The following is a 23,021-nucleotide window of genomic DNA, read 5'->3' as shown; positions in this document are numbered from 1 at the left end:
AAGCAGAAAAATAAAAAGCAGGAAGACAGAAAAATGACATATCCACAGATATTTCAGTTCATAAAAATCTATTAAATATCCGGGGCAGTTAGGCGCCTGGATGTATCATACCAGGAGCAGTCTCAAATTTTCGGGGATAATTTGACCCCTCAACCCCAATGAAATCAAGTCCTGAAACAAAAAAGAAAAGAAAAGAAAAAACAACCAGTGAAATTTTGCTTGTGAATGAGAATGTCTGCCCCCAACACACAATTCCCACTGTACCTGTGGATATTTTAAGGGTAGATTTGAGTCTCTTTTTAAATTAAAAAGGGAATTTGTAATTTGCTATCATGAAAACACAAAAAGAGATCATGCGTGAAGGTAAGTTCAAATCATGAAACTTGAAGGGAATGCATGAAACTATACTCAACACTTTCACACTAACAAGATAACAGCAGCAATTCACATAATTTTTCATTCAGCCACAAATCAAAAATTTCTGATTCTAGCCTCCCAAATCTGCTATTCTCTACTCAGTATAAATAAACACACACCTCTTCCTTCCCTCTCTCTTTTCCCAACCAGATCCTTGTTGCAAATAGCTAAGGCTTTCAATCTAGGACTGGGACTCCATGCCTGATTTTCTATCCACAATTAAAACCAAATCCCTCAACTTCTATTATCTTTTCTGCCAATGATAAAAAGCCAAATACCCAAGAACAAACTAGAGCTCAGAAACATATCTGTTATTTAGATTGTTACCAATGCTCTACAAAGCCATCAAGAGATGAATAAAGAGCAGTTCTAATGCCTCCAAAGTATAAGTTAAAACAGAAAAGGATATTTCATAGCCAAATGGTTAAGGGACTTCAAAAAGATATCTATCTAGCTTGCCAATAACTCAACTTTAGCCTCCACCAATGAGAAATCTGTATTAAAAATGAGTTTATAAGATAGCTTGATGAACAAAAAGCAAGTAACACTCAGGACCTGAGGTACAGCATATTGTGGGCAGTAGATGAGAAGCGATTTGGGCCAAAGACCTTCCTAAAGACGCAGGATTAAGGTAACAGATCTTTGAAAAGGGGCAAGGCAAATTTAAATGGATAAGGAGTCAAAGAGCCTATTTCATGCTCTACTATTAACCCTTCCCCCACTTTGTAAGAGGAAAAAAGTCTCAGGCTTTCCATGTGCTGGCTCAGCCAGAAAGAGATAGCTGATCTCATAAGAAAGTACTCTGGAATCAAGAGGCTGCTCTTATTTAAAGTAGTAAAAGTTACCTCTTATTCCCAAACACATTTTGGTGTATCGCACAAGCCTAACATATCCTCAAACATATATACGCTACCCAAATATTCATCAAAGTCAGCTAACAAAAAAAGCGAATCCCATAATACTCTACCACACCCAGAAGACTATCCAACAAAGAGAGGCAGAAAGTCTCCAGATTTCCTTCTTGCCCAGAAACTGAGATTTCCCAAAAATTAAGGGAAAAAGATACTCCTACCTCTGTATGCAGAAACAAATAAACTGACAGTGGGCTTTGATTCTGGGCCCTATTCATCTTTACAAGTAGTGGCTTGATTAATTAATTCTGGATATCTTTTCAAAGGGCAAAGCTAAGTAGCCAAACAGAAACACTAGGAAATACAATTGGAGCTAATGGTATAATGGAAAGAGCATGAGCTTTTAGAGTCAAAAAATTCTGAGTTCAAATACTAGCAAATTTCATAACCACTTTTGCAGTCTAAGTCTTGTCATCTGGAAAGTGACGATAAATAATGTCTATTTCATAAAATAGTGATGAAGATCAGGTGAAATCGCAAGTATAATGTGCCCATGGGCACATAGTAAATGAAGAGAGTACACTGTAATTCAGTTGTCATCCCTTTCTGTCTCTGACTCAGTAGCCAAAAACTACTCAACTTTTTTGTTAATATAACCTCAAAAAAATTATTTCCTTAAATTCCCAGAGACAAGAAACTAATAAAAGTCACTCACTCGTCCCATCATCTGGTTCAAAGTGGCCAGTGTTGTTCCATGTATTGCCGCTATTATTGCCATAGTTATCATCAGTATTGGCCGGCTCTGCATAATCAGCTGGGTTAAAGGTTCTGGGAGGGAAAAAAAAAAAAAAAAAAAAAAAAAAAAGCTTAAAAGAGCCTCTGAGCTCTAAGCAGCACCAGTGAAAATTAACTCAAAAGGAGGGCAATCAGAATCTTGACTGTCTCTTTCCTAGTACAGATCAACCATGGCCCCATTCTATAAGCCTATAAGCTGTCTACTTTTCCTCACTTACCAGCTTAGTTAAAATTTCATGGTATAATCTTAATTTATAACTACTATCCCTTTTGGGATTAGGACACCAATAAAATCCACATGAAGATCTTGAGAAAATAGCAGGTATTTGTATTCAAATGAAGCTATGAGATAAAATAATCCAGGTGGTAAATGCTTATCTCCCAAAAATAAGCCCTATACCTATACACACCTATGAAATAGTCCAGCAATCTTTCTGATCACATTTTGGTTATAGCTGCCTATTATCCTCAGGATACCAGGATACTAACCATGCTAAAACATTATGGTAATGCTTAAGGAAAAATAAAAATTAAAGACTTTAACACTGAATCAATGAAACTTACCCCATTCCTTGAGCAGAAAACCTTCCTCCCCGCCTACCAGAGCCACCTAAAGAAGGAGAAAAAGAAGGAGAAAGAAATATTTTAGAAGTTGATATAAAATCACCTTGCCAACTGAGGCAGCTTTGGAAAGTAAGTGGTTGATATCATCAGATATGCCTTCTCTCACTCTGTAGCACATCAGTTAAATATAACACAGCAGAACAATTATTATTGACAAGGTTGTTCCTTTGCTGATCAAACTACTGGATCCTCAAGCAAATACAATAATAGCAACAATAAAGAGCAGAGAAAATGACATCTACCTTCCTTCCCACTGCCCACTCAGTAATCTCTAGAATTTGCATGACACCTCAACAATTAAGGTATCCAGAATCCATGTGAATTTGTCTGGTTTTAAATAAAGCAGACCCCTACTAAACTAATAAGAGTAGCTTGCCCCCAGTACCCATCCCACCAACAAACTGATCACCTCTGCCTCGGCCACGACCTCTTCTGCCTCTTTCTGTGCCTCTTCCAGAAGGCCCTCCACTCTTGGTGCCATCTAATCCATTTTCCTGACCTCGAACTGAAATTTAAAAACAAAGCAAAACAAAACAAAACACCACAGATGGCCAGAGCAAAGTGAATAGAAAGTATGTACATAAATGGTATGTATACATGGTGGTGGGGAGACAAAAACAAAGAATAGAAAATGAGCTGGAAGGATGGAACATGATGGTTACTAAGGGAATGGTTACTAGTCAAACAATTTTACAAACAGCTACAAGGTAACTTCATGCTAAACTGGTGGCTGTTGCTAGAAAAGGCTACATGCAAGAAATGCCAAGGTCTCAGAACAGATGATTTTAAGAAAAATCAAAAGGATGATATAATGGTTACTAGATCCAGCCTCGCAGGGCCCTGACATCCCTCAAGTCTAGACATTACTAACCCACAACTGGTTTTGTTAAAGCCCCATGCATACACTCTCGTCCGCGGCTGGCACCTCTCCCCCGTCTTGGTGGCCCACCACGTCGCCGACTATAGTCTCTGTCCCGGTCTCGATTTTCTTTGCCTTCCTCATTGGATTCCGTTTGTCCACCGTCCTTCTGTCCTGAGACTCCTTTCTTCTTCCCAACCATCTCCCAGGAATGCTGAAGAAGAGCAGAGCATTCATGTCTAATCAATATAGGTTGCTACCAGGAAACCAGAGATAAAAGCTGGGACAACTGTTAACCATTCTCCTCTCAGCATCCACATCTAAGATAACTTCTATTAGTTTATTTCTGTTTAAGTGGAACGTATAGACAGAACCTCAAAACAAATTCTACACCTGTCACTGCAAAATTGAAGCCCTTTTTGTAGAAGAGATGTTTATAAGCAAATGGATTGCAGGGATCACTTCCAAAAGGGTTACCAAGATTATCTATCCAGTTCAGTCACTCAGCGTGGTAGTCAAAGGACCTAGTTACTTACTGGTCCTTTCTTTCAAGTGTGTTTCCTGGGCTGAAAAAACTAATTCCCTTTGGATTCAGTGACTTTCAGTTTTTTATAGCCTTATCCATGTCAAATAAAGCAGAAAAGAAAACTGAAAGTTTATAAAAGTTAACTCTGAATTCAGAATGAATGAATAGCATTTGACTCTTGAGTATATTCTCTAATTCAGCAACCTAGAAATTTAGGAGGAAAACAACTATACCTACTCCCCAACCCACCCCCCTTCACACACACCAATTTCCTTTATTTAAAAGACGACCAAATTGCAGTCCGGAAAGCACAGCCCTGGCCTTGAGACATGCTGACTATAGGAAGCCTTCCATTCCTGGTTTTATTCACCGTGTTCTCCCCTATACATCCTGAACTGCTACAATACGATTCAACCTTCCTCAAAGCAGTTCATTCCAGATTGCAGGAGGAAATATTTACAATAAGGAAAATGAGCTAAACAGTCTTGCAATAACTCATTCCTTAGGAAAATGAGTTTTATAAATTTGAAGGTTTTTTTTTTTTTGGCCTCGCCATGCGGCTTGCAGGATCTTAGTTCCCTTACCAGGGATTGAACCCAGGTTCTCAGTAGTGAAAGCGTGGGGTCCTAACTACCAGCGAATTCCCTATAAATTTAAAGTTTTAAACACACAAATACATTGATTTACAAATTTTTGCAGAAAATATGTACACAAAAAAGTTCCAGTTCAATCACCAAGACTATCAGATCTTTACTATCCTAGATACCATCTAACCCAAACTACAATGGCCCTGATGCTCAGCAACAGGTATCTAATATCCAATAACTTTGAAAATATGGAATAGTAATATGAAATTGCTATTAATTTTGTAAGGGTTAATAATAATATTGTGGTCATATAAAAGAGTATCCTTTAAGGGAAACACGCCAAAGAATTTAGCAAATAAAGTACTATGATGTCTACAACAACTTATTTCCAAATAATCCCAAGTGTCCACCGGTGGATGAGTGGATAAACGAGATGTGCTACAAACATACAACGGAATATTATTCCGCCTTAAAAAGGAGTGAAATTCTGACACAAGCCACAATATAAATAAACCTTGAAAACATTTTCCTAAACAAAGACACAAAAAGACAAATATTATTTGATTCCACTTATATGAGGTACCAAGAACAGGCAAAACCTTACAGGAGGTAGTGAAAATAGGTGTTACCCCAACCTGGGAGTGGGGAAACAGAGTTAACTGTTTAATGGATACAGTTTCTAATTAGGAAATGAATAAGTTCTGGAAATGGATAGTGGTAATGGTTGTCCAACACTGTGAATGTCCTTAATGCCAAGGAATTGTATACTTAAAATGGATAAACTAGTCAATTTTGTTAAATATATTTTACCACAATTTAAACATTTTTAAGTTCAAAAACAGTCAATTTAAAACTATACTAAAAGCATACCTACATATTCTAAAAAGTCCACAAGAAACATTTTACTAAAAATTAAGTATCTGCCTAGGACTCAGCAGCTCCTTGTTGCCTACTCTTTCAACCCACCCAGATTCCACATTATAGCTGGTAGGTCAATTTTTGCTCACAGTAGCTTCAATTCATAAATTATAGTAACCTTGTAGCTAAATCTACATCAGGAACACTGGAAACCAGACTTGACACAGTTCTTCGAGTTTTTGCTACTCTGTCTCAAAACCTGATAGGTTTAAGAAACCTGTCACCTTTTTCTTCTCTATGATTATACATCAGCTGCTGGCACCAGATGGGTTCTGTAAGTAAAAAGAATTACTATAATCTTCCCAAGGCACTGCCCGTTTTCTAATACGGTCTCATCCAAGCAAATACATCCAACAATGATTCCCATTGGTTTCACTAGTAGCTGGTTTATTTGTGGCATAAACCTACATTCTCTACCTTTTTTTCTTTTTTGATACTGTGAAAGGTCAGACTTGTAGCACTAGGCAGGAGATGTTAGAAGACGAAACAAAATATGACTTGTGAAAAAAAATAAAATACAAATAAAAATTCACTTTTTTTTTTTGGCTGTGCCATGCAGCATGCAGGACCTTAGTTACTCAACCAGGGATCGAACCCGTGCCTGCTGCACTGGGAGCTCAGAGTCTTAACCACTGGACCGCCAGGGAAGTCCCCCCAAAATTCACATTTTTAAAAAGTGTAAGTAGATCCACCTCCACCTCTACCCACTCCCTCAAAAATACAGAGGCAACTACTCTGGAGTAAACTCAAGATGAACCAGAACTGCTTTCTGATTACCCAGGCAGTAATTTTCAAACAAGGCCCATAATATAAAATCTAACCTAGGACCACACTTTTGAAGAGAAAAAGGTACAAATTTAAATTCAATGATTAAAAATAGTTTTTCACTATTATTTCCCATTGCTTCGAGGAAACTGACAAACCTCCAACATTCAGCTAAAGTGACACTGTAACATCAGTAAGTTAATCTCTCTAAGGATGAAATCTGGTTATCAATCTCAACCAAAGATCCCGAGTAAGACCAAGTAAATAAAAATGACTTCAAGGGCTTCCCTGGTGGCGCAGTGGTTGAGAGTCCGCCTGCCGATGCAGGGGACACGGGTTCGTGCCCCGGTCCGGGAAGATCCCACATGCCGCCGAGCGGCTGGGTCCGTGAGCCATGGCCGCTGGGCCTGCGCATCCGGAGCCTGTGCTCCGCAACGGGAGAGGCCACAACAGTGAGAGGCCCGGGTATCACAAAAAAAAAAAAAAAAAAAAAATGACTTCAAATGATACACTCCTCATTAAAATAATAATAATAAAGGTCTCTACTAAACACTGCAGGAACATCCCAAAGATTAATTAGTAAGGCAGAATCCCTGTTCTTAAGGGGCTTAACAATTTGAAACAGTAATAAGACAATAACAAAACAGAGGATTCTCCTTAAATAGAAAGGAAAGGAGGAGGTGAAAGCAACTCTAAATTCTAGGGCAAGAGTTCCTCCAATATCCCCTATCATCTCCAGGGATGGTCAACAGGCACTAAAGTCTGTTTCTCTGCTAATTCAACAGAAGTTAAGTTCACATGACGAAAAGGTATTGTGAAATATAAAGCTGATATTGGTGGGAGTGTTCTGAAATCAGAATCCAGTAGTCTGTGGCTTTGTTCAATAGCAATAAAACACGTGAACAGAAATCTTCCATGATTAGTAACTAAGGCTATTAAATAGCACCTTTAACTCAGACTAACCAAATCTTGAAAACAGTCACTAGCCTAGAATGAATAATTTATTTCCAGGCCAACTAGAAGAAACTGATTTTATCTGTTTTCTCCTATTTATTGTACATAAATTTTAAGTATTTGCAACCTGCAGTAAATAATCTCCAAGACAGTTCCTTGCTTTATTTGGAGAATAAGATACTCTGCTTTAAGGTGAGTTACCCCACTTGCTATTTCTGGAATTTATTAGCCTCTCAACAAGGGACCCACTTTCTAGAACACTTTATTAGCACTCTACCGTATCTGGGTTTCCTTCCAGCAGTACATTGATGGCTCTGTTGACATCTCCATTGCAGTCATGCAAAGCAATGACACATTCATCCTGATTCTTGCCTGTGATATCAATCAACTGAAAGAGAAAGATCAGCAACCATCATGAACAAGCCTGCACTCCCCACAAAAGAAAACTAGGTGAAAAAAAGGAAGAAGACACAGCTGAGTTTGAAAGAACCAGGCTTAAAAAAGTATAACATGCAGAATTTTGGTACTCTAGTTCCAAAAGCAAAATATTAACAACCTGTGATTAGGGATGGGGCAAAAGTATTTATAAAGCAGTTGAACATTACAGCATCTAATAGAGAATCAAATGCAGAAGCATACAGGATCCAGTATACCACGACTTTCCACATTTCCTAAATGCCACAACTATTCAAAGCTGCTGCACAATGGTACCAAAGTCATTCAATAAACAAGAGGTTAAAATTAAGGTAAAACCTCTTTGGACAATGTATCTGTCCAAAGGGGTACAATCAGACAATAAAAGCACTCATAATTCTTTTAATACTATAGTGGAAAATATCCTGGTAGGCATCAATTCTATTTAACTGTGCTTTGATCTTGATGTCTTTTCCCACAGCTTATGGCAAATTAGTGATACACTCACTTGTTTCACCTTTTCCTCAAAGTCAGCATCATTATGGTCCGAAATCATCTGTGCAAGTCGAATTTGTTCTGCAGTGGCCTAAGAAAGCATGATCAAGAGACAACAGTTTAGAGAAATAAGACGGACCTATATAGTAAATATTCCCATCTCCCATCCTGATTTCCTTCTCCTTGTTACAAATGACCAACTAATAAAACGCTACCACCATGACAACAAAGAGTGAAGCTGTGACTATTTCAAGCTATAATCTCTAAAAAAGCAGGGAGCTTTTTCACCTATGTTCACAGTTAAAGAGACTCATTTTGGGGTCACAGCACCACTTTGAAACAACTGTGCCTTAATTCAATTTCATTTATTTGCAAAGTCATGTGTAAACCCTGTTCCTGATTCTGCAATGACTAATGCCACCCTCTTATTCCTTAGGGATGAGAATATCATTAAGGTTTAGTCTGAGGATACACTCAGCATATCTTCCAAGTATCCAGTGTATGTTTATAAGATGTCAGATATTTTAGCCCCAACTGAGATTAAGTACTAAAATTCTGCTAGAAATTCACCTGGAAAAAGAAGTGAAAAAAAAAATGAATAAGAGGAAAGTTCTAGTCTTACATATTCAATTTAACTGACCATAACCAAATACAAATTAATTTATTCATATTAGGTGCCAACAAATACCAGACTGGTTATTTAAAAAAAAAAAAAAGATCATATCTAAATCCAACTTAAAAAAAAAAAAAAGAGAGAGAACTCATAAACCTCAGCACCCAGGTGCCAAGGAGGTTAATTTACTCTTTAAAACTGAGCAATACTCTAGGGTGTCTCATCTGTTAATCTTGAAGGAACACAGTAAAGATGCTAACTCCTCATGGGAAAGGAAAAATCAGATTAGGCCTCAATGAGAACAGAGAGGAAAACAAAAGACAAGTTAGGGAAAAGAAGAGCAAAGGAAAGGAAGAAGGTGGCAAGACAAAGATTGGCTAGAGGGATGTCAAAGTGCAAGGTCTAGGAAATAAGAAACGTATTGCTAAAACAACCCAGATGAATGAAGGAAAATGCTATCTTAGAGATACAAAGCACAGGACCCATTCTTTCCAAGCGTCATAATGCAGTAAATTAAGCACATTGCATCATAACATGTCATTAACAGTTATCAAGCCCCAAGTGAAAAGAGGCATGGATTAGAAAATAAGAATAAAGAACCCAAACTAATAATCCAAAGCACAGAATGATGCTGCACTAGATGGAAACCAGTATCAACCAGCAAGGCTACCCCATGGATGCATATCCCTTGGGTTCTTTACCTGGGGCCGCTGCTTGTGCTGTGTCTGATTTTGGTTTTGAGGTGGTTCCCAGTTTCCCCGGGCTCGGTTAGTGCCCACCGACGTCATCATTTACAGTATATACAAATAACAGTATTTACAAGGTAGAATACTGAAAGATTTAAGAAAAAAAAAAAGTTTAGATGTTAAATGTGGGCAAAATGTTTTCAACCTCTCTTTCATCAGCACCTTCACCACATTCAGAGACAAACCAACATTCACCTGTTCTTGAGACAGATTTCCAGTATGATAAATTCCTTAGGGAACTATGACTATTAATCCATTTTTGTAAAACAAGAAATATATAAAACATGTGTTAAGTGATGGTTTGTTTTAAAGTTATGAGCACGATTTGGTTACAGTCCCCTATAAGCAGCCTTTGTGAAGTTTTGCTATCTTGATAGTAAGCAAAACAACGTTAATAATCAAGTCTTCCAATAGGTGAAAATACCCAAAGTCCCTTTGACAGAAGGAAAGATAATCAGCAAAGCCTGGAAACAAAAGCCTTCCATGAAGGGGATTAGTCTACACTCCAAATAAGAACAATTTAAAATGCTGTACTCAACCTACCTTTGAAAACAGCTTTACCTGTCTTACAACCTTTTAAACATAAGTTGCATGTGTCCTCCATCATTTGGGAAAGGACAAGCTCAAGCCTAGCCTCTCTCTTCCTCCCTCAAGTTTCTATCTCTCAGTATGGTGTGGGGGCTCCCACACCTTTCAGCAAGGCACGTATCAGCCCCAGTGACTTTGCCCAGAATCTCAGTTCCTTGGATGATAATTCTAACATGCTGCTTTTGCGGCTGCTTCTGTGGCTGCTTCTGTTGGTTTCCTAAGTCCGCAGTTCCAAGAAACCAGAATTGCAATTCCCCTCCACCACTCACCTTAATATACAGAGAATCCCAAATCTGTCCCAAACCAAAAGCATCTAGCACAGAGTTTTATTTGGAAGAAAGTGCTTCTGGGAAGTCATTTTAAACTTGAGACATTATTGCCAGCAAGATGACTTTGTTGAGTCTTTAAAGAGACATGGAAAACACAGGGCCTTCCCAAAACCAGATCCGTTTTGTCAGTAACACTTCTAACAAGCAAAGATTCTACTGAATTTAAGTTGCCTTCATTCATACTTTGTTTTATAATGCAATCTCAGCTGTTGCATTTAGTAAACAAAGAAAACATTCATCATATGATGGAGCGCTCAAAATAAGGTTACATTGCATTGTTTTATTCCCTGCCAAAGAGGACAAGTTTATACTTTTCTGCTCTATATTGAATTTTTTTTCATTAATGAAACTTAATATAGGGTAATTCTAAGCTGCCCAGAAGACACTGCTGGATATGAGGGACAGGTAGGCTGGGCTTCTAAAGAAATATGTAACGATTAATATTAGGAAAGTGAATTTCACCTGTTTCTTGGGTCACAAAGAAAGCCAACTTCCCTGTGGATAAATTTCACCCAGTTGGGTCAATATGTTACATAGGTCTTTGTTGTTTGATGCAGTCATTAAGAATTGAGTTTTACATTCCCTGTCACCAAGAAATATTTTTAAGGAAAGTTCATGGCTAATTTTTAACCATTACCTCTTCTCCCTACACAAATGTGCACAAAAAGGGCTGTAAATATGTATAGGTAGTACAGGATTATTTGATACACTGCAGTCCATTTTCCCAGGCTGCCATTATTGTCAAGTTCCAACATTTAATTTACAATAAACAAGTGTTATTCAACCAAGTACGCCTGGATTCAAATCAAAGAGAAAAAAAAAAGAAAGAAAAAACCTGGAGGAAAACTATCAGGCTTTATTATAATTGACTCTAAGAGGAACATTCTGACATGGGAGTAGCCTCTCCTGTAACTTACAAATATTGATTGCTTTCTACTCATCATGTGATTTCAATTTGTGAGCATGAGTTACACTGTGGATATGAATTTCATGACTACCTGTATGGACAACTGCATGTACAGTACCAATCAATGTAATACATTAAAAAGTCATTTTGAAATCCACACAATTACTCAGGAAAGGGGAAAAAAAATCCTCCTAATCACTCTTGCTATTAACTTCCATTTCTCTCTCACAAATGCTTTGAAATGTGTGACTAGGAAAATTTTACCACCTAGGTAGTAACAACACTGACCAAAAGATCAAAAGTAAGTGATCTGGGATGGATCACTGGAGGGCACAGAATTAGTAGCCTTTTAGTAGCAAGCAGAGACACATACCCAGAGTTATCACAGTGGAGATGAGGAATCTTGTTAAGTACTCTTTCTTAAAACATAAAAATATTTAAGGGAAGTAGGTGACAAGTATTGGAGACCAAGGGAATAGTGCAGGAACAAATACAGGTTTCAACACAAGAGTGCCCTTGACTGTTTTCTGAAAGCCAGCTACTTAAAAAAATAGCCAGAGAAATTTTACAGAAAAAAATAAATAACAAGTATTTATTGAGTATCTACTATGTGTCCAATACTTTAGAAAATACAAAAGCAATATGACTTGGTTGCTGCCCTCAGGGAGCTTACAATCTAATTTGAGAAACAATTCAGAAACTCTGAAGCTGGACAGGGGTGAGTAAGGCTTGCTACCTCTAACAGAGCAACTAATTCCCCTAGATGCTCTGTGGAAATGATCCCTGCATCCCCTTCCCCATCAACTTGAATCTAATTTTAAAAAGAGTACTACCCAGTTAGGACACATTTGGCAACAAAGGGCTTTAAAAAATCAAAATCCAAACAGTACATTTTAAGACCTTTCGTCATTAGTTTACATGCCAGCAACACTTCCCGACTTCCCATTCACAACGGAAATAATCACTGGGATAGTCTAATCTTTAAGGACAATGGATCTCAAAGCAGTTGTAACAACCCATACACAGCCAAAACGTTTTACTTCTCCTGTATTTCAGGTTGTCACTGACCCTCATCACATCCCAGCAAGTCACATCAGACATCCGTCCCCAAAGCAGAATATGGGTGGTGGAAGTGGTTGGGGAGAAGACAAAAAGGATTTCTCCATCTAATAATCAGGGACAATCAAAGGCAAAAGGGGTAACAATAACAACAAAAAAAAGGCCTGTTACTGTGGTGTTTTTCTTTCCACAACATCCTACACCAGAGATGGCTACATTTCAAGAACGGTGGAAAAGGAGCGGCCTCCTATTTGTGACATCAGTTTGCAAAGCAATTTAAGGACTGTCCACAAGGTGAAGGGTCGAAGAAATTTGGAATTCCTGTCCCATTATAAGAAAAGTGAACCCATACCCCACTTTTCTAATGACGTCCCTTAGGCGCAATATACCTTATGGGGGCCTTCAGGCCCAGTTTCCCGAATAACATCATTAATTGTTTGGGGTACCCAAAATTACAGTATGGAAGACAGGAAGCTAAAGACAGCAGCAAAAAAATATATTCCAAGAGCTGGAGCGGTGAGCAAGAAGGAAAGGTAATAAGAGGAGCTGACAAAGAGGCTGGAAACGGAGAGGGGACGCCAGCCCACGCGTGGAGGATGGGAGGCTCACCCCGCTCAGCGCCACATCGGGAGCTCCCGGGGCCAATCGCCTCCTTACCTCCCACCCGGAACAAATTAATCCTCCGCACTCCAAACTGAGGGCCACATGGGGGAGTTTGGGGCAGCTCCACCCCATCGCCCTCCCTCCCCCCTCCCACCCCGCCACCCCCAAACCAGGCCGGATCCGGATCAGAGGAGGCCCGCAGAGGGTTGGAAAGGGAGGAGGCCCTCTCGTCTTCTCCACAGGCACCGACCAGGGTAGAGAGAGGGCCCTACCTCAGGCGGGGCCCAGGCCTCGCTCGCTCGCGCTTTCTCGCTCTCCCCGCTCTCAGGCTATAGACGCATGGCCCCCCCCCTCCGGCTGCCCCAAGCCCCGCCCCGGCCACGCTCCCAAATCGAGGCCCCGGCTCTGGCGCGGCCCAGTAGGCCGCGAACCCAACCATAAACAAAACCTCCAGCGGCCGACTCGGGGAGGGGGGGCAGGGCTCGCAGGACTAGGAGGGGGGTGTACAGTGGGGAACACACAGTGCGGGGGGGCCTACCGAGGGAGGGGGATACGGCGGGGGTAGGGGAGAAAGGAGGGAGGGTAAAAGGGGGATCGTGGATTTAAAGGGGCCGCGGACAATACCCGGCCCCGCCGCGCTGCCGCCGCCACCGCCGCCGCCGCCAACGCCGCTGCGCTCCCAACTTTACCTCAGTCTCCTCCACACTGACACCCCGGGCCGCGCCGCCCCTGTCACGTGATATAAGGTTCACTCCTCCCCACCCCCCTCCCTCCTTTTCCCTCTTGCGCTCGCTCTCGCGCCTTCCCCCTCCCACTTGCCTTCCTGCGTCCCCCAGCACGTGATACGAAAAAGGACGCGCACGCTTGCGTGCGCGTGCCGCCTCGCCACGAGACACCTCATTCCGGCTCCGCGCGCCCGCCCCGCCTCCTCCGCGGCGGCCCCGCCTCCACCACGTGACGCGCGGATAACCTCCGTTTCCTCTTACTGGTGTAGTTCCGCGTCTCCGCACTCGTCGGTCCCGGTTGTCATTGCGTGCCTGAGTCACGTGCTGGGGGGAAGCGGGAAGGCGTCGTTCTTCTTTCCTAGCCACCCCCCCGCCCCCACCATCCGCCATGTTTTCAGGCCCGGTCAGCCTTGGTCTTTCCCCGTAAGGAAATGGCCGGGGCGCTTCAGGGAACCCAGGCGCCGTTGCCTCGGCGCAGCCCGGGCTGACGAGGCAGGGCAGCGGGGTAAACCGGAGCGGTTCTGCGCGGGGTGGGGAGGCCATGGCGTCCGGCAGTAACTGGCTGTCCGGCGTGAATGTCGTGCTGGTGATGGCCTACGGGAGCCTGGTGAGGAGATTCCCCCACCCCATTTCCTGCTGTCGCCTCTGACCCAGTAGAGACCATCCTCTTGAGCAGTTCCCGGTCCTCATTCTCCACCCACTCACCTGCGCTTTTTCTGGGCTTTGACTCCTATCCCAGGAGTACCTGGGAGCATAAGTCACCGACCGCCCCGCCCCTGGCCGAGAACCCTCCCCCTAAACCTTAGGATAAAGACCCCCAAGCCTCCACGCTACAGGCTTATCTATGTCCACGCCGTTGCTGACGGCCTTGCTTTGTCCCAACTTATGCCCCGAAGCATTCGTGAGAGGCCGAATTGAGGGATTTGAAATGAAGGCATGCCTTTTTTTTGTCTAACTTTTTAATTCAAGGTTATTTACTTCTCATATCTTTTGGACAGGTGTTTGTACTGCTATTTATTTTTGTGAAGAGGCAAATCATGCGCTTTGCAATGAAATCCCGAAGGGGACCTCATGTCCCTGTGGGACACAATGCCCCCAAGGTAGGTCCTTAAGGCATGAGATAGGCCTGGTTCTCCAGATCCATTAGGGCCCAGAATGAGATTTCCTTTGCCTTTAGAAATGACTTAATTCCCGTATTTCCTTGTCCAGTTACCCATATGTATATTAGTATATTGTATATTAGTATATTGAGCAATAAAGGTCATCTTGGGTCTTGGCTTACCTGCTCACTGCCGTGGCACAGTAAGTAGCTTTTTCAGGGACTTCAGTTTCTGCATCTGCAGAATGAAGGACTTGGATGAAAATTCCCAACTCTTTATGGTATGATGTTTCCCAGTTCAATTTAAACTACCCAGTGTTTTCTGTTTTGGGTTTTTGTTTTTTAATTTAGGATGGGGTTAGAGTGGTTAGAATTAGCCCCAGATCAGTGAGAGGGGTTGCCATTGCAAAACTTGAGATTTATAAGGGCCCCATAAATCATCTAGTTCTATCATTCATGTTGCCAACTGAAATCTAAGAAAAGGAAGTAACTTACTGGAGGACATACAGGAAGTGAATAACCAAGCAGTCTCTTGTCTGTACTTTCTCCTTAGGTAATTGCTTTCCTTTCCTGGGCTGTAAATATCTACTGTTGAAATTTCATTTCTATCCCATTCCTCCTTCCTGAGTTCCATCCTTGTATATCCAATTGCCTACCTAACATTTCCAATTAGATGTCTGATAGACGTCTCAAACCTAACATGTCCTAATGCCCCACAGAACTCTTAATACCCCCAACTGCCACCCCCATCCTGCTTCTTCCGCCTTACACTTCTGGGTAAAGGTTGCCTGCTGTCCTTACCAACCTTTTGTATGGCTCTCCCCTGATCACTGGGATCCAGCTACACTGGTTGAACTTCATATTTTTATGTGTGCTGTCACTGTGGCCTAGAATGATCTACCTCTGGTTTTCACTTGGCTAGCTCATTTGATCTTTAGAACTTACATCAAATACTATTTCCTACAAAGAGGAATGCTTATGACCCATTATAAAGTAGGTCTTCTTTGTTTTCAGATAGCATTTTACTACAAATATTCTTTTATGTTTATTTGTTTAATGCCTCTCTCTTCCCTAAGCTGTAAGAATGGACACACCATGTCAGTTATGTTCACTGCTGTAGAGCCAGGGCCTACACATAGTAATAATTCATTGTTGAGTGAAAAGCAGGTTAGTGGGAGGGCTAGAGCTAGGACACAATTTTGTCAACTCCTAGAGCAATGTCTTTTTATTAACTAGAACTGTAACCCTCCTCTCATTGTTCTTTGCTGATATATTTAATGGAAAGCCTCAAAGAAGATGCTGTGGCCTGAAACCTCAGCAGTGCTTCCACATTCTCCCAGTTCTCCAAATGCCAGCTGCCTTCCATGAGAAGGATATAGGGTTAGTTTCCAGTATGTCATGAGCCAATCAAACCTTTGACTATTTAGGACCCCCCCAACCTCAGACTAGATGAGATCAAGATTCCTCTTGCTCTAAAAAGTTCTGGCTAGGGCTTCCCTGGTGGCGCAGTGGTTGCGAGTCCGCCTGCCGATGCAGGGGACACGGGTTCATGCCCCGGTCTGGGAAGATCCCACATGCCACGGAGCGGCTGGGCCCGTGAGCCATAGCTGCTGAGCCTGTGCTTCTGGAGCCTGTGCTCCACAACGGGAGAGGCCACAACAGTGTGAGGCCCGCGTACCACAAAAAAAAAAAAGTTCTGGCTAAATTCTCATCCATTGCTGGTGGAAGAACAAATTAGTAAAAGTGCTTTGGAAAATATTGTGGTATTGTCTAGTAAGGTTGCAAATGTACCTAATCCATAGCCCAGCAATTCTCCTACCATAGAGAAATTAATTTTTGTTCATGTGTACCAGAAAACACGTACAAGAATACTCACAGCATTGTTTCTAATATTTTTTTTTTAAAAAACTGTTACTCTAAATGTCCATTTGAGCATGGATATATAATAATGTAGTAGTATTCTGGAATACTATAAGGAATGAAAATAAACTGAAGATAAGTATATGAACACAAGTGAATCTCCAAAATACTTTTGAATGGAAAAAGTAAATCACAAACATGAATGAATCTCAAAAACATGCCAGGTGAAAAAATGCCAGAAAGCCATTCACAAAAGAATACGTACTGTATGATTCCATTCTATTTGTATGGAATTCTAGAACAGGAGGAACTATATTGATAGAAAGCACATCACTGTGCCCTGGGGCATGAAGTGGGAGGTTGCCTGCAAAGGGGGATGAAGAACGTTTTGGGGTGATGAAAGTGTTCTGTATCTTTTTTTGAAAATAAATTTATTTATGTATTTATTTTTGGCTACATTGGGTCTTCGTTGTGGTGCACGGGCTTCTCATTGCAGTGGCTTCTCTTATTGCAGAGCACGGGCTCTAGGTGCGCGGGCTTCGGTAGTTGTGGCATGTGGGCTCAGTAGTTGTGGCTCGCGGGCCCTAAAGCACAGGCTCAGTAGTTGTGGTGCACGGGCTTAGTTGCTCTGCAGCATGTGGGATCTTCCTGGACCAGGGCTCGCACCCGTGTCCCCTGCATTGGCAGGCGGACTCTTAACCACTGCACCACCAGGGAAGTCCAGTGTTCTGTATCTTGATTGGGATAGTGGTTGAATGGATTTATTCATTTGTCAAAATTCATCAAACTACACACTTAAAATGGATGTATTTTATTGCATGTAAATTAAACCTCAGTGAAGTTTATTTAAAACTTTAAAAGATAGGTTGCAGAGCAATTCAAAAAGTATTTTTCCAAAGCAAAAATATATATATATATATTTTTTTCCATTTGTATAAATTTCAAAACCAGGCAAAGCTAAACATCTTCCTCAGGGTGATGTGATAAAACAGCAAAGAAAAATAAAACTTGAGAAGTTAAGGTTGGAGGTTGCATTCATTTGGATGGACACACAAGGCTTCCAAGTCATTGGTCATAGTCCAGTTCATAAATTGGATAGTGCATACAGGTGTGCATCTTAATGAATTTTGTAATTAAGGTGTATATATATGTCAAATGTATTCTACGAATGACATTTCACAATAGAAGTTCCTAACTGTCACAAGAAAATACTTGCTGGGACTCTGGCAACCCTCTTAAGACAGATGAATATGGAACTGTTAACAGTGGTTGCTTCTGGGTAAGTGTTGGTGACGCCTTTCATATCTTTTTGAATTACCTACTAAAAAAATTAAATGCGCTCTAGAAGAAAGCCTCTAGAAATCCTGTGGTCCACCAGGTAGGGATAGTTCCCAAACTTCTAAACCACATACAGATCTTCTTATAGGTTTTTAGAGTAGATTATTGACCTCCAGTTGATGTCCATTTTTTTCCAGCTCAGGAAGTTCTTTATGACACCTAACCAAGATTCTTCTAAATCCTGTCAAGGGAACTTCCCTGGTAGTCCAGTGGTTGAGACTGTGCTTCCACTGCAGGGGGTGCGGGTTTGATCTCTGGTGGGGGAACTAAGATCCTGCATGCCACTCAGCGCCCTCCAAAATTTCAGTTGAAAATCAGAAATAATGTTAATGGTGTAGGGCTTGAAGGAATTATGGCAGGTTAAAAGATCTAGCTTAGAGATAGGCAGTTTGGAGAGGTTCTTAGCAAACCCAACCCCATTCTTTATTAAATTCTTGAGTCTTGCAATTTCATTAGCCAAATGAGCATTTTCTCTGTTTCTGTTGTCTTAGTTGTTCACCTGCTCTGCCCCATTTCCAGACTGATGGGAAGCAAAGTACAGGCTAAGTGACTGTGCATTCTTTTCTCCACATGAACAGGACTTAAAAGAGGAGATTGATATCCGACTCTCCAAGGTTCAGGATATCAAATATGAACCTCAGCTCCTTGCAGATGATGACACAAGACTACTACAGCTGGAAACCCAGGGAAATCAAAGTATGCGGCATGCTCTTGGAGGATACTTCAGGGAGGGGTCTCACAAACTCAGAATTCCTTTGCTCTCAGAGTTATATCTGCTGGTAGACTCAGCAGCTGTGGTTCCTTGTTACTGGGTATATGTCAGATGTGGGAGGCACTTTAAGCTTGCTGGAGTTGGGAGAATCTTTTGAGGGTTATGCCTGAGACCAGTCTCTTTCTTAACAGATTGCTACAACTATCTATACAGGATGAAAGCTCTGGATGCCATCCGTGCCTCTGGTAAGGGCTGCTCAACAGCTGTTCCAGATCCTGAAAGCTCACCTGGGGAAGAGAGGGAGGAACCCACTTTATGTGTTAGAATTTTTCCTTTCTGCACATCTCCGGCTGGTAGGAATTTCCTAGTTTTGAGAGTACTAGGTTACTGTTTTACCTAAGGAAATGATGTATGTAAGTTATTTTTCTCCAAAGAGTCTGGATTTGTTTTGTTCTTTCTAGACCTTTAGTTTCATGAACTAGATGGTGGTAATTTGCTTTTTTTCCCACAAAAGACAGGCAGCATCTGCTTTTTCACCAAGCCTTCGTGGATGGTTCTTGAATTTTTTTCTATATGACCATTGTCAGAAATGCTCTTGAATTTTTTTCCATTTTTTTCATATGACCATTGTCAAAAATTCTCTATCTCTACCAAAACATAGTTTATATCTTAAACTATGGGTAAATAGGAGGGTAAATAGGAAAATGACACTATTGTGTGTCATTGGTATAGTTTAACAGTTGTATTGCCACCACCATATGACCACTCAGACACAGCTCTATATCTCTGGTCTTCTGAATTCTATTAGAATTTCACCCCAACTCACTCATTGGACCTAGTTGTAAGTTTGGGAAATTAATTAGAAAGACTAAACAAATGGGAAAGGGGGTATCATTGTTCTATTATCTCCATAGAGATTCCATTTCATGCTGAAGGCCGGCATCCCCGTTCCTTAATGGGCAAGAATTTCCGCTCCTATCTGCTAGATCTTCGAAACACTAGTACTCCTTTCAAAGGTGTGCGCAAGGCCCTCATTGATACCCTGCTGGATGGCTATGAGACAGCCCGCTATGGGACAGGGGTAAGCCAGATGGCCACTTTTTCCTTCCAGGAACTAAAGGGATGCCCCAAACTGAGAGATCCTCATTCTTCCTTCCTCTTTCTTCAGGTCTTTGGCCAGAGTGAGTACCTGCGCTATCAGGAGGCCCTGAGTGAGCTGGCCACAGTGTGAGTTTGGAGGGGAACATGTCAAAGGGAGCTGGTTAGAGAATACAGGTAGTGCTGGACTGTTCCCACAGTGAGATGACCTTCAAAAGCACTGTGAACAAAATCTATGATAACATAACAGTTGTCAGGTCCTAGGCTGTTAGAGCTGCTGCTTTCTCACATTGGAAAGCAGATGCTGCTCTACAAGCTAATAAGAGAAGTTTCTCCTACTATTGTGCATCTCTTTTTCTCTTGTTTTTGTTTTTTGTCCAACTCAGTAAAATGTCAGAATTGGTATAACCTATTACACCAGTAAAGGGAATAAAATAAAAGTTTTTCAGCACACAGAGATGCTTTCTCTTCAGGGCCTCAGTGTCATCCTTTTGTGCCTTGGTTCGGTAAAAGAATTGCCAACCATTTTTATTACCACTTAAAGTATTAGTAACCCTATCTGAAACAAAAGGTATCACTAAAGAATCAGCTGCTGAGGGCTTGTGTTACAGAAGAGACATCATGATTTTTCTCTGGGAACTTTTTTTTTTTCCCCATTTATGTTATGACCACATCACAATTCCTCTTTTTATGTTATGTATTTTATTTATTTATTATCTTTTTTGGCTGCGTTGGGTCTTCGTTGTGGTGCACAGGCTTCTCATTGCAGTGTCTTCTCTTGTTGCGGAGCACGGGCCCTAGAGCATGCGGGCTTCAGTAGTTGTGGCTCGCAGGCTCTGGAATGCAGGCTCAGTAGTTGTGGCACACTGGCTTAGTTGCTCCACGGCATGAGGGATCTTCTCAGACCAGGGATCAGATCGAACTCGTGTCCTCTGCATTGGCAGGTGGATTCTCAATCACTGCACCACCAGGGAAGTCCCTCTCTGGGAACATTTTAAATACGTACTAACAAACCTTCATTATGTTGTTTACGCATACGTGTAACTGAAAGAGTAAAGAGGGAAAGCCAGTCTAGAATAAAAAGTTAGTTACCAGCCATGGAAAGAATATATCTGTTTTCTGCTGTGTTGATTATGGCTCTTTCTCAAAAGATAAGGGGTATGTCTGTCCTGTCTTCTCTCTATTTAAAAATAAACTACCTTGTTCTAAAGACAAAAGGTCCTAGTAAAAACTACGTAGAAAACTAATGAAAATGAACATATGGAAAGGATGGAAAGGAGCATTTGGTCTAGAAGTCAGGCAGGAGGCCTGTTCAAAATTCAGTTTCTTTGAAAGACAAATACTGTATGATTCCACTTATGTGAGGTATCTGGAATAATCATATTCATAGAGACAAAAAGTAGAGTGGTGGTTGCCAGGGGCTGGAGGAAAGGGGGAATAGGGAGTTGTTTAATAGGCTGAGAGTTTGTTTTACAAGATGAAAAGAATTCTGGAGGTTGGTTGCACAACAGTGTGAATGTACTTAACACTGCTGAACTGTAAACATTTAAAAATGGTTAAGATGGTAAATTTTATGTGTATTTTACCACAATGTAAAAAAATTTAGTCTCTTTGACCTCTAGTTTCTAGAAAGTTTCAACGAGTATATTGAAGAGTAAAGGCTCTGAAATCTGACAAACTTAGGTTTGAATCCCAGCTCTCTGTCACTTACTAGCTTTGTGACCTCAGGCAACTTACTGCATGGACCCTTATTTCCTAACCTGCAAAAGGGGATGATTACCACCGTATAGGAATAGTGGGATGTTAGTAAATTACATGTTGGTAAAGCACCAGGTTTAATGTCCTAATAAGTACTCAGTAGTTAACTTCAATATTATTTTTTGTTATTCAGTTGTTTCAAGGGACTGGGAGTATATTAATGGCATGCACACATTAGGTGAATCAGCAGAATTAAAAGTTTTCTTTAAGCACAGTGAAATGAAGAAGAGGTTGAGTCAGAGGCAAGGACTTAGTGGGAAAATTGGTTTCTCTGCTATTTCTAGGCTACCAGATGAGATTTTAGTAACTAGTTTATGTGGTAGGACAGAGACCATTTGTGGCTACAGCTGCATTTATAGGATGGATAAGCCTTGAATTGTTTTCTTCCATTAGTTCTCATTCTGTCCATGACCTGCCCTCTTTGTATTGTTCAGGGTCAAAGCCCGAAGTGGGAGCTCTCAGCGACAACATCAGTCAGCAGCCAAAGACCTAACCCAGTCTCCTGAAGTCTCCCCAACAACCATCCAGGTGACATACCTCCCCTCCAGTCAGAAGAGTAAACGTGCCAAGCACTTCCTCGAATTGAAGAGCTTTAAGGACAACTATAACACACTGGAGAGTACTCTGTGATGGAGCTGAAAAACTCTCACTGTTGATGGAGCCAGACAGACTGCATTGTGCTTGCCGGGCAGCCCTCAGGTCAATCTGGCTCAGCAGCCTGGACTGGATGAGCTGAAGCTCTGGTTGTGTTGAGAGCTCTTAGAGTTCATGCCTAGAGGATCATTCTCCCACCCTGTCTTACAGCCAGTTTCAGAACGTCAGTTAAGACTTTATTTTCCCTTGGTAGCACTTTTCTCTAGAGTTAAATTCATCTGTTTTTAATATTTCTGTTAAAGCTTCCTTAAAAATCCTCACTTGGTTTTAATCATGGTTCATCTCTCCTTTTCCAGACAATAAATAATCCCAAGGGTGAGAGTTGGGATGATGGGGCTTGGTGTCTTGTTTTCTGTGTCTATCCCTTTGAACACAGTTGAATGGGAACCATTTGGGTTTGAGACATCTAAGAGTTCATTGGTGGGAAAGGTATACAGGAACTGGTGGGGAGATTGGGTGAGGCCATGAGTGGTATATAGAACAACTTACCCTGGTGCTCCACTTAAACCAGGATGTGTTGAAACATTAACACAACTTCCCTGGCGTGCAAGGATCTGCCTTCTACTTTCATTCCATACTGTCATGTATAAATTGAAAAGGGAATGTTTTGACACCTGACATAATCCCATCCCTCCTCATGTGTGGGGTAGCATGAAGGAATGGTCAGACCAATATATTGGTCTGACTTTATATAAACTATTTAATAAAATGAACAAAGAATAAAGCA

General features: G+C 41.3%; 2 protein-coding genes across 53 annotated transcripts in view; one reads left to right on the top strand and one right to left on the bottom strand.

Moving 5' to 3' along the window:
- UBAP2L (ubiquitin associated protein 2 like) overlaps positions 1-13,891 on the bottom strand; it is a 42,352-nt gene extending 28,461 nt beyond the window's left edge. For 7 of the 50 annotated variants that reach the window (XM_059071976.2, XM_059072031.2, XM_059071942.2 and 4 more), the window contains exons 1-9: positions 13,675-13,757; positions 9,520-9,649; positions 8,219-8,296; positions 7,574-7,684; positions 3,559-3,760; positions 3,097-3,192; positions 2,628-2,673; positions 1,984-2,096; positions 112-171 (exon numbers count right to left, since the gene is read on the bottom strand). In XM_059071976.2, coding sequence (XP_058927959.1) covers positions 112-171; positions 1,984-2,096; positions 2,628-2,673; positions 3,097-3,192; positions 3,559-3,760; positions 7,574-7,684; positions 8,219-8,296; positions 9,520-9,609 — 796 coding nt within the window. In that variant the 5' untranslated portion in view covers positions 9,610-9,649; positions 13,675-13,757. Of the gene's footprint in view, positions 1-111; positions 172-1,983; positions 2,097-2,627; positions 2,674-3,096; positions 3,193-3,558; positions 3,761-7,573; positions 7,685-8,218; positions 8,297-9,519; positions 9,650-13,322; positions 13,561-13,674 lie in introns of those variants that run through there. The other 43 variants (XM_067036874.1, XM_067036925.1, XM_067036824.1 and 40 more) reach the window with 20 other exon arrangements.
- Positions 13,892-13,975: 84 nt separating this feature from the next.
- On the top strand, positions 13,976-22,630 carry C1H1orf43 (chromosome 1 C1orf43 homolog). 3 transcript variants are annotated; one of them, XM_059072454.2, is made up of 7 exons: positions 13,976-14,382; positions 14,774-14,875; positions 18,651-18,768; positions 18,976-19,029; positions 19,699-19,865; positions 19,953-20,011; positions 22,075-22,630. In XM_059072454.2, the coding sequence occupies exons 1-7, from the start codon at positions 14,317-14,319 to the stop codon at positions 22,268-22,270; spliced, it is 762 nt and encodes a 253-aa protein (XP_058928437.1). In that variant the 5' UTR covers positions 13,976-14,316; the 3' UTR covers positions 22,271-22,630. The 3 variants fall into 3 exon arrangements, with proteins under 3 accessions (XP_058928437.1, XP_058928446.1, XP_066893084.1); XM_067036983.1 differs by having other exon boundaries at positions 14,124-14,382; positions 19,953-20,059; XM_059072463.2 differs by lacking the exon at positions 14,774-14,875 and having other exon boundaries at positions 14,123-14,382.
- Positions 22,631-23,021: the final 391 nt, after the last annotated feature.

The sequence above is a fragment of the Kogia breviceps genome, chromosome 1 (assembly GCF_026419965.1).
Source record: "Kogia breviceps isolate mKogBre1 chromosome 1, mKogBre1 haplotype 1, whole genome shotgun sequence".
Lineage (NCBI taxonomy): Eukaryota > Metazoa > Chordata > Mammalia > Artiodactyla > Physeteridae > Kogia > Kogia breviceps.
Note: the sequence above shows the minus strand (reverse complement) of the source record. Positions and strands in the feature narration are given on the sequence as shown.